This window comes from Talpa europaea (assembly GCF_964194135.1).
Source record: "Talpa europaea genome assembly, chromosome: 3".
Lineage (NCBI taxonomy): Eukaryota > Metazoa > Chordata > Mammalia > Eulipotyphla > Talpidae > Talpa > Talpa europaea.
In genome coordinates, this window is record NC_140069.1 from 24938286 (window position 1) to 24950076 (window position 11791).

Below are 11791 nucleotides of genomic sequence, written 5' to 3' on the forward strand. Positions count from 1 at the left end.
GGCTGCTCCCCGGCCACCGGAGGAGGGTCCCACATGGCGCGCAGACCCCTCCTACCACCCGCTGCTCCCCTCAGCAGTGTACTTCGGTCCTTCTGCCTGCTCCGCTCCCCGCTCTGGCTCCGGTGAATTCTCTCACCCTCCCGCACTTCTGACTGTACCCAGTACATGTATAAACAAAACAAACAAACAAGCAAACAAATAAATAAAGAAAAACATGCCTCTATTAAAAAAAAAAAAAATACATCTATACCTTTAGTCCAGATTCCTGCAATATTTTGCAACTATATGAATATAATAGAAGTTATAAAAATAAATTAATGTGTTGTACTTACACAAAACATTATAATAGCTTAAAATTAATCTTAGCAAAATTTTGAGTCTAAATAATGGGCTTACAAAATAACGCTCGGGTACACGTAGCAAAGTATTGTACATATATAAGCAAGAACTATAAAAGAAAGTAAAAAGAATTGATTTGAAAAGACATTTCAAAATGTCTGTCATTTTAAAATGCCTACTTAAAATTTAATGCCTAGTTATTTAAAATTCTTAGGCTGTATATCATTCTGGCTCACGTATCTTAAGTCCTCTTACTAAGTGTTTTGCAGTAAAATAGTTATCTGCAGAAACAACTGGTTCCTTCCGTTTAGATCAAGATACAAAGATTTTCATGGAGCAAGTAATAAGCATTTAATAAATTGAGTTGTTCAGTAATTAGTGAACCAATATTAATTTGCTATTAGAACCTAACCTATTATTTAACATAAAGTTGTTTTTTTTTTTTTTAAAGCCCCATCACTTGGACTTCTTATTATCACTTGCTGTTATATATGTGCCTTTGAAAGAGTATGTCTTTTTTTTTTCCTCTGTCTCCTCTCTCCATCTTTGCTTCCCCTATGACTTCCCAGGGAAATCTGAGGAACCAAACTGTGCTTGTGATCAGTTCCGTTGTGGTAATGGAAAGTGTATACCAGAAGCCTGGAAATGTAATAACATGGATGAATGTGGAGACAGTTCCGATGAAGAGATCTGTGTCAAAGAAGCTAATCCTCCAACATCTGCTTCTTTTCAACCTTGTGCTTACAACCAGTTCCAGTGTCTGTCGCGGTTTACCAAAGTCTACACTTGCCTGCCCGAATCTTTAAAATGCGATGGGAACATTGACTGCCTGGACCTAGGAGATGAGATAGACTGTGATGTGCCAACTTGTGGCCAGTGGTTAAAATATTTTTATGGTACTTTTAATTCTCCCAACTATCCAGACTTTTATCCTCCTGGAAGCAATTGCACCTGGTTAATAGATACTGGTGACCATCGTAAAGTCATTTTACGCTTCACTGACTTTAAACTTGATGGCACTGGTTACGGGGATTATGTCAAAATATATGATGGATTAGAGGAGAATCCACATAAGCTTTTGCGTGTGTTAACTGCTTTTGATTCTCATGCACCTCTTACAGTTGTTTCTTCTTCTGGGCAGATAAGGGTGCATTTTTGTGCTGATAAAGTGAATGCTGCCAGAGGATTTAATGCTACTTACCAAGTAGATGGCTTCTGTTTGCCATGGGAAATACCCTGTGGAGGTAACTGGGGGTGTTATACTGAACAGCAGCGTTGTGATGGCTATTGGCACTGTCCGAATGGAAGGGATGAAATCAATTGTACCATGTGCCAAAAGGAAGAATTCCCATGTTCCCGAAATGGTGTCTGTTATCCTCGTTCTGATCGCTGCAACTACCAAAATCATTGCCCAAATGGCTCAGATGAAAAAAACTGCTTTTTTTGCCAGCCAGGAAATTTTCATTGTAAAAACAATCGCTGTGTATTTGAAAGCTGGGTGTGTGATTCTCAAGATGACTGCGGTGATGGCAGCGATGAGGAAAATTGCCCAGTAATTGTGCCTACCAGAGTCATTACTGCAGCTGTCATAGGGAGCCTTATCTGTGGCCTGTTACTGGTCATTGCATTGGGATGTACCTGTAAGCTTTATTCTCTAAGGATGTTTGAACGAAGGTCAGTATCAAGATAAAACTATAGTGATTGTGCTGTGTACAATAAAACATGGCCCAGATATTTGCAACAGGCACATCAGTGTGATTAGCAATGCATTTTTGTTATATATTATATTAGTTTTGAAATAGGGAAATGTTTGTGACTTATAAAATTAGCGTGAAAAGCATAAGACTTGAGGCTAAACACACTAAAAAATAAATGCTTGGAGTTACAAAGCAAGAATTTTATTTATCAGTTCCTGCTTTCAGAGTAAAGATTTTAGGAATTTTGCAAGCTTCAACTCTCAGTTATAGCTTTTTAACCTCTGCTTTTAAATATTGATTCAATAATTCCAGATGTTTAAGAGCCTACTGTGTTCAAAGCATTATGTTCAAAGAACGCATGAATAGAAAAATGAATAAAGTGTAATCTCAGAGGTAGTTTACAGTTAGGAGGTGGGAATTGGTAGGTCAAATAAAATGATGAAAATGTAATTGCAGTGAGAGCTATTAAACAAAGTGGTATAAAAATCAAAAGATACCTAATCTGATAAGGAGGGATATGGAAAGGCTTTAATTAAATAAGTGTCATTTGAAATCCATGAGTAGAATGTATGTAGGGAGAAAGTATTGTAGTTTTTAAAAAACAGCCTTGTAAAACACACAGAAGTGGTGTGCCCAGTGTTCCTCAGAGACTAAACACATAGTTTAACTTTTCTGCAGCAGCCTGAGAGATGAAGAACTAATAGGAAATAGACAGGAACACAGGGTTAGTGTCAGGTTTTGTAGCTCAGTATGAGGCACATGTCAGAGTTCTCAATTAAATGAAAAATAGTTAAACGCTAAAGAGTGGCCTTCAGGGAGAGTTTTCTTCTGTGTGGCTCAGGCTAGATTGTACCTGGGAGAAGCTGATGGCAGAGAAGTTCCCTAAAAAGACTGCTATAGAAACAGTGACCCTCAATCCCAGTTAAGTTACAAGTAATACATTGAACAAAGAACTTGACATGCCAGACAGCTAAGATATAGATGCATATAGATGTACATTATCATATTAACTATATTGCATAAGTATAACTTAAACAAGTACAGTAACTTTTTGAATACGTTGCTACATTAGAGCACAATGAAAAGATCAAGCTATTCCAGAAAGCATGGTGACTCATCTCACTGTTTTCCTTATCTGAAAAGTTGGCATGTTGGACTTCATGAATAAAGTCCAACTTTCAAATTCTTTGACCTAAAATCTCCAGCTCCCATGTTCTTAGGGGTTTAAAGATCTTTACCTGTTGCAAAGATTTTTAATTTATTAAAACTTAGTGATCCAGACACCTAGGGTGAAGTTCACGAGGTCAGACTGCTTCATCTTTGTATTCTCGGTGTTGAAGAAGTGTATGTGTTCATTGAAGGTTAACTGACTGAGCTTTAAAACTGATTAAATGTGTTACGATTCAGATTGTTTTAATTACTGATAATTTGAGATTATTTCACTTGCCTTTTTATTTTTAATCCTTTTTATTGCCTGTTTTCTCTCAAAGATCATTTGAAACACAATTGTCAAGAGTAGAAGCAGAATTGTTAAGAAGAGAAGCTCCTCCTTCTTATGGACAGTTGATTGCTCAGGGTCTGATTCCACCAGTTGAAGATTTTCCTGTTTGTTCACCTAATCAGGTATATTGTAATTTATTATTTCTTTTTCAGTATCTCTTAAAATGAAATTTATATTTGTATGTATGGTAAAGCAGAAATCCTTGACTTTGTCAGAATTTTTGCGATCAAGTCAATATATGAAGGACTTAAAATTGTAATTGTTTGATTTTATCAAATGCTATATTTTTCATTCTAGCATGGTTATTTGATTCTTAAGCATTTTATTGTTTAGGGTAACTTATTGCTTTAAAATTCAAAAGTAAAATTTGGCAAGTTATTTTCTAGTTGAACATTTAGAAGATTTAAGAATGACTATTAAAAGTAATATGGTAATAATATGTCACTTATGGCTTGCTGGGTTAACCAGTTATCAGTAAAGTAATTGAAATGAACATTCCCACCTGATTTGAGGGAAAACTTCCGTATAGCCCAGTTTTACAGTGTCTCAGAATCCACGCCATTTTTTTCAAATTGTAGTTCTCTATTAATGTGTCTGAATTTTTTTAACTACTGTTAGTGATTTTTTAAAATTCCTTTTCCAATGCTTAAAATTGTGCCAGGGTTCATAAGGGCATGAGGGTTTATACATTTAAAATATGAATTCATCCAGAAACATTTATAATATTTTTTCCTGAGATTAGAATTAAGAAAAATTGATAATCATTGCTTGCCCAGTGATTTATTGTTCAGAAGGGAAGACCACTTGTAAATGAGATTTCTGATTACAATCTGTCACCTTATTTGAATTTTTTAGGAGCTTGTTGGTGAGAGTGTATAGTTTTAAAACATTTCTCTGCCTGTAAGTTTCTAAATAAATGATTCAGAAGTTTCACTGGTGCAAAGAAGGAAAAACCTAAATTTAACCTTTATATTATAGTCCCTGTCCTGGGGAAGATTTCTTTTTTAGATAGGAATTCAGAATATATGGTTAATCCTATCCACCTCCTCCCTCCCCACTCCACTGTTTACCACCTACCATCCCTAAACCCTAAGGCTGACTTCCGAGAGTTCCCCCATGTGTAAAGTTACAGGGAGCACAGTTGGCACAAGACAGTACTCACATCTAACACCAGTTGCAAGTTCAGGGATACCCAAGGACCATCCTCAAGTTTGATCATTCATTAAGAACTCAGAACCCGGGCCTCCCCTGGTGGCGCAGTGGTTGAGCACTGGGCTGCGAAGCTGCCCGCCTCTGCAGCTCCGGTTCGATCCCCAGCCCCCCCCCCCCCCCCCCCCCCCGCGAGGGTCCCACATGGTGCACAGAACTCTCCTGCTGCACCCGCTGCTCCCCTCAGCAGTGTATTTCTTTATTCTACCTGTTCTGTTCCCCACTCTGGCTCTGGTGAATTCTCTTACTCTCCCGCACTTCTGACTGTACCAGTGCTTGTGTAAATAAATAAATAAATCTTTTAAAAAAAAAAAGGGGGGGAACTCAGAACCCATTGAAAGTTAATATATTCACATCTATGGTTTATTACAGGGAAAGAAATCAAATTAAAATCAGCCAAAAGGAGACATCTAGGACAGGGCTCAGGAGGATAGAAAACAAGGACCTTCCAGTTGTCCTCTCCTTGTGAAGTCAGGACAGTGTGATCTCTGTACAGATATATGGCAGTTTAACGGAAATAATGCCAACCAGGGAAGCTCACCCCAACTCGCTGTCCAGAGTTTTTTTGGTGGTAGGGGACAACTCAGTCAAATGGGCAGGATTAATTGTCTTGCATATATATGGCTGATCACAGTCTCTAGTCTCCTCCAGAGATGAACTGAAACTGTTGACCCAAAGCCCCCACCCTACCTCACATTGTTGTTGTACGTGGGAGCCTTCATCCTAAAACCCACAAGGTTCCAGGCAGTGGTATTGTAAACACTGAGCTCACATCCCAGAAACAGAGGGCAAAAGTTAGACTTCACCTTGGGTAAGGTTTAAATCTTTACTAAGTACTATACCATTCTCTAGGCTTTTAATTTCCCACATGAGCGAATTCTGTTTCAATAGTTTTAAAATAAAATATGATTTTGAATGGTAAACTAGACTCACTCTGTTAGTGAGATTAAACTCAAGTTTAAAACTTTGGGTAGGGCCTGGTGGCACAGGCGGTTGAACACCGCCCTGTGAAGCTGTCCCAGCCTCTGCAGTGGCGGTTCGTTCCCAGCCTGCCGGTTCGTTCCCGGCGAGGGTTCCACATGGCGTGGCAGACCTCTCCTGTCTCTCCCGCTGTTCCCCTCAGCAGTGCGTTTCGTCAGTCTGCCTGTTCTGATCCCCGCTCTGTCTCTGGTGAATCCTCTCACCCTCCCGCGCATCTGGTCTGTACCCCGGATCTTGTATAAATAAATAAATCTTTAAAAAATAAAAATAAAAAAATAAAACTTTAGGTAACAAATTATCAAATTCCCACAGCAATTTTTAAAAAGAAAAATGACCTTTTAAGTTATATCTCATTAGAATAGAAATGCTAAGGAATTTTCTTCTGCTCCATAAATTGAATAGATACATAAAATTATTACTAAAATATTAATGAGATTTCCTTGAAGAATCACTGTTAAATTGGTAGTCTTTTAATGAAACAGACGTGATAATGCTGTCATGTTAAAGGAAGCATGAAAGTGTTAGGTAAGCACTGAAAGCATTGTTGATCTTAATGGGTGCTAGCTGAGTAAAAAGTAAGGATATTTTAAGAGCCTTTTATTCTTTGCTAGATGTTATGATACTGTGTTCAGACAAAGCCTTAGAACTTGAATATTAAAAGTTAGGAAGAGATCTATGAAGAAGTTCATTAGGGATGTAAACCACTTTTTCTAATTTACAGTTAGGTACTTTTAATTGGTGAAAAATCTTACTCATTTGTATAGCACATCTGTGTGTGCTGATACCCAAATTTCTTATGACAATCTGTAGACTGATATATTCCTATGATTGTAACTTTAGTTTTCTATGAATATTGGGATTATGTTGGAAAGACCTCCGTAAAAATCACAAATTCAATACCAGTCACAAAATGACGGAGAGCATAGTGCTCTCATTCTTTCCTTGTTCCTGTCCCCTTTTTTCTGTGAGGGGAAAGGCAAGAGCCATTCATTTTAATCAAGAGATCTTTTGAAAGGGAGTATATCTATAACCATTGTTTTCTGGAAGTACTGTATTCTAAATAACAAATGCCAGATTGATGAGAGAGCTGTTTGTTCTAAGTTTGAATGCTCCTTTTTGTAACCACTAGATGGAGCTTAAAGACTATTTTATACAAGTGCTTTAGGTTGTTTTGGTTGGTTGGTTTTTTAATAATCCAAAACTCATTCATCTAGAGGAATAAGTAGATTTTTCTTTCAGTTGGGCAATATAATTACCTGTCATCTGCTAATTAAAAATCACCAGTTTTCAAAGAATAATGATATAATTTATTCTTATTACAAAATTGTAGAAATAAGTTAGTCTTAAAAAATTGAGGATTCCATGTGTCTCAGTTACCATTGCATAGCATTATAAATAATGTCTTTAACTTTTTGTTAGCCTATGTTATATTACAAATATATCAATCCCTTGTTATGACAATGTAAATAAATAAATCTTCAGAATCCATTCATTCAACAAATTTTTGATAACCAACTGTGAAATACAATTTTCATATAGTCTGTAAATTTTCAACCTCGTAAATCAAATTCTTAAATTGTTCCTGTGTTTAAAAAAAAAAAACAAACACCGATAAAGGGCTTAGTTTTCACACCCCTTTAGATCATTTAGTCAAACATGATAGTGATTTTGCTGCCTTTCTGACTAAAAAAGTATCAAATACTTTCATTTTCCAGCTTTTACACTTTTAGGATTGGATTGCTGTGTGGAGTTTTGAAATAAATAGCTGTTATAACTGACTGTTAAGTTAGTTAAATATCACTTTAAATAAATATAACTTTGAAGTTGCATATATAAAGTGAAATGTCAAGAAAATCTTAAGACACAGAAAATAATGGTTCAAATTAGAGATTCCATTCTGTATAGTGAGGTGAACCTGTATAGGTAATAGAATTTAATTCATCCTCCATACACCCTAACAATGAGTAGTAGAATTTTCAGCCACAACACATTCTTATTAGAAGGGTGTTTTCCATCTTAATATCTTGTTGTAAGCTATCTTAAAATCTTTTCTTTTATATATTGATTTGTTTTGTAGGCTTCTGTTTTGGAAAACTTGAGACTAGCTGTGCGATCCCAGCTTGGATTTACTTCAATCAGACTACCTATGGCAGGCAGATCCAGCAACATTTGGAATCGTATTTTTAATTTTGCAAGATCACGTCATTCGGGGTCATTGGCTTTGGTCTCAGCAGATGGAGATGAGGTTGTCCCTAGTCAGAGTGCCAGCAGAGAACCTGAAAGAAATCATACTCACAGAAGTTTGTTTTCCGTGGAGTCTGATGACACAGACACAGAAAATGAGAGAAGAGATACAGCAGGAGCATCTGGTGGGGTTGTAGCTCCTTTGCCCCAAAAAGTTCCTCCCACAACAGCAGTAGAAGCAACAGTGGGAGCAAGTGGAAGTTCCTCAACTCAGAGTAACCGAGGTGGTCACAGAGATCATGGAAGGGATGTGACAAGTGTGGAACCCCCAAGTGTGAGTCCAGCACGTCACCAGCTCTCAAGTGCACTAAGTCGTATGACTCAGGGGCTCCGTTGGGTACGTTTTACTTTAGGACGATCAAGCTCTGTAAGCCAGAACCAGAGCCCTTTGAGACAACTTGATAACGGAGTAAGTGGAAGAGAAGAAGACGATGATGTTGAAATGCTAATTCCAATTTCTGATGGAGCTTCAGACTTTGATGTGAATGACTGCTCTAGACCTCTTCTTGATCTTGCCTCAGATCAAGGACAAGGGTTTAGACAACCATATAGTACAACAAACCCTGGAGGAAGGCCAGGTAATCGTGATGGCCCCTGTGAGCGCTGTGGTATTGTCCACACTGCCCAGATACCAGACACTTGCTTAGAAGCAACACTGAAAAATGAAACTAGTGATGATGAGGCTTTATTACTTTGTTAGGTACAGATCACTAAAGGGAGATGGTAAACAAGTTGGAGCAATATCCATTCATTGTTTTGTAACTTTACAATTAAACTAGTTTTAATTTAAAAAGAAAAAAGATGCAGGGTGATTTCTTATTATGCTACATTAGCCTGCATGGTTATATTAAACAATTTGTTAACTCTATGAACTTTAGAGTTTACTATTTTGGCAGTTAAAAAATGCATTGTGTATTCATATTGTTTAATAGTGTTCTTCCATTTGTTTCTCTTTTTTTTTATTCTGGTACTGTCATTCACAGTAGAAATATGGCTGCTGAAACTCATTTGACTGTTGTATGACTCAGTTTACCTATCTTAGTTAAAAAGTTTGTACGAAATACTATTTTCATTGAATCCTTTATGCTTTTGCCAGTACATCTTGTAACTGAATATATTAGATGTTAAGGTGGTTAATGTACAAAAAAAAACCCCTTATACTCATCTTTGTTTTTATTTGCATAACATTTGTCTGAATTCTATTGGATTTCACCATAATACAAGCTCGTCAAAGGGGAAAAAATTTTTCTCTTATGTTTAACAAGCAGTGATAAGAAATTTAGACTTAGGTAAATTAATGGCAAAAACAAAACTTTTATAGATTTTCTAATGTTGACTTTATTACTCTAATATGGTACAAACCAAATGGTAAAATCCCAAGTCATTTCTTTTTTCATCTCTATTTAAGGACAGAATTAAATGGATGACGATATTCTACTATGCATTAAATCTTGAACTTTATAAAATATGTACAAAAATTGTACAAGATAAGTTCCAACTGGTAATGTCTTTCCCTGATAAAGGGTTATGCTTGTATTGGACCCTAGGGATTTGCACTAAAATCATTTCAAGGTCTCAGATGAGTTTAGTGCGCAAGCACTATCACTTTAAATACTATTATTTGCTATCACGATGACTATATTTCCATAGCTTTTGGGGGGGGCGGTGAGGAGGACATTTTTATTACAACTTGAAATTTGCTTTGCTGGTTTCATATTTATTTGTTGTATTTAAAGACTGCATTATTGTAAGGAAGTGATTTTTTTTCAATATGTTTTATTCATGGGGGGGGTCATGCTATCTGTTGAAAAAAAGCAAACTAAGAAATTATTCAGATCCACCCCCTCCTTTCAAGTAGAGTGAATTGCAAAACTGCATATTTTTTTATTGTCAATTCCTGTTTATTTATTCCTTAGCTGTCTGTTTTAGTAGCTTAATGATTGAGTATGAAAAATGTATTTGTGTGTGATTATTGCTATTTATTAAATTTTAAATACTTTGCTGAATGTCATTTTAAAGCATGTTTGAGGTCTTGTGTATTTGTCCTGTTATGCTGTCAGGAAGAACTGACTGAAATGTTTTAATATGTATCAAAAATTAAAATGACTTTTTTTTTTATTGCCTTGAGGTAATTTTTAAATCAAGTTGTTCTTTATTTTTGTTTCATTTTGGTGCACATACATATTTAGGCCATACAATATGCACTATGTCTAGAAAAACTGATGAGGGAGTATTCTCCTTAACTGCTTTCCAGTAAAATAGAAGCTTATACTAGTAGTACTCATGGGTAGAAAAACCCCTAAGAATCCAAAGGTCATTTAACCTTTGAGAAAACTGTCTGCCAATTGATATTATCTTATAAGATACAGTAACTCAAATCAGTTTTCTTTTTATATTATTTTCACATACATTTCAGGGCCCTAGTCTACTGGTAGAATTTGGGTTACCACATTAATCTTGTTTAGATCCTACTAATAGTACACTATCCTTGTATAGTAAAAAATTTCCTATTCCCAATGTCTATCTTTTGGTTTTCTTTCAAAGAGATATCAATACCAGATTCTTGTATTACCTGTCCAGAGGTACCGTACAAAAACATAAATCTATCCGCATATGTATAAATGTCATATATAGTAACACAAATTATAACATACTGTGCATGTTTTTCCTGCACATTTTTTCAAGGGGAAATGTTAAGAATTTGAATATTAAAATTGGGTATTGCTACTATTTGATATTTAAATTTATTGTGTATATAAGGTTATTCTTCCTCACCTATCCCCATAACTTCCTAGTTATCCCAAAGTGTTTATTAAATAATTCTACTTTACTTACTATTGAAATTAACCCTTTTATAGTAAATTTCCATGCTTTCTAGACTATTCTGTTCTGTTCAATTATCTGCCTTTTTTCTTGTTCCAACAGTTCTACATTGTTTTAACAACTGTCATTTTTAAATGTTTCGAATATTCTTGCATATTTTTCCACTTGAACTTTAGAATCAATTTGTTAAGTTCTACAAAGCAAATCCACTACCTTTTTGGAACAGTTTTACTCATGAATTAAATTAGGATGCTTGACATCTTTATCATGTTAAAGCTTCTATCTAAATTATGGTGCCATAGCTAAATATGGTTTCCATTTGTTCAAGTCATTTATTGTTTCTATTTATAGAAACCTTTCACATTTTTAGGAGTTTATTCATAAGAATTTAGTCCTTTTTGTTATCATTAGAGAACTTCTGTTTATAATTATCTGATATTAGTGTATGTGAAGGGTAATGATTTGTTAATTTTTACCTAGCTGCAAATTTCCATTTTCTCTTTTCTTTTTTTTGTGGGACCCTCCCCGGTGGCCGGGGATTGAACTGGCACTGCAGAGGCTGCAGGCAGCCTCACAACCCAGTGCTCAACCACTGCGCCACCAGGGGAGGCCCCAAATTTCCATTTTCTTATAGTTTGTAGACAGATCTCAGTTAATTCTCTTTTGTTTTCCAGTTGTATAGTCATGTATTTCAATTTGTGTACCTCTGCATCTTAATTATATTACCTAATGCTTCTAGGATAATGTTAAATATATTAACTATAATTAACAGGGTTGAGATACATTTACTCATGTTAAAAAGTAGCCATTTACCCTAATTTTTAAAAAATTAATCAAGAATGTCTTGAATTTTATCGCATCTTCTCACATTTATGGAAGTGATCATAAGATTTTTTTGATCTTTTAATATGATGAATTTTACTAATATATTTCAAAACTGTAAGCCATCCTTACATTCCTAAAATTAACTGTTTGACTGTATGTAGTATTATTTTAA

The 11791-nt window shown here is 35.6% G+C and overlaps 1 protein-coding gene across 2 annotated transcripts in view; it reads left to right on the forward strand.

Annotated features, from left to right (window-relative positions):
* LRP12 (LDL receptor related protein 12) overlaps nucleotides 1-8671 on the forward strand; it is a gene marked incomplete at both ends in the record, with an annotated part of 55478 nt that extends 46807 nt beyond the window's left edge. For both annotated transcript variants that reach the window (XM_084229458.1, XM_084229457.1), the window contains 3 exons: nucleotides 909-2013; nucleotides 3527-3659; nucleotides 7805-8671. In XM_084229458.1, the coding sequence (XP_084085584.1) occupies nucleotides 909-2013; nucleotides 3527-3659; nucleotides 7805-8671 (2105 nt within the window). The remainder of the gene's footprint in view (nucleotides 1-908; nucleotides 2014-3526; nucleotides 3660-7804) is intronic.
* Between the last annotated feature and the right edge of the window lie 3120 nt (nucleotides 8672-11791).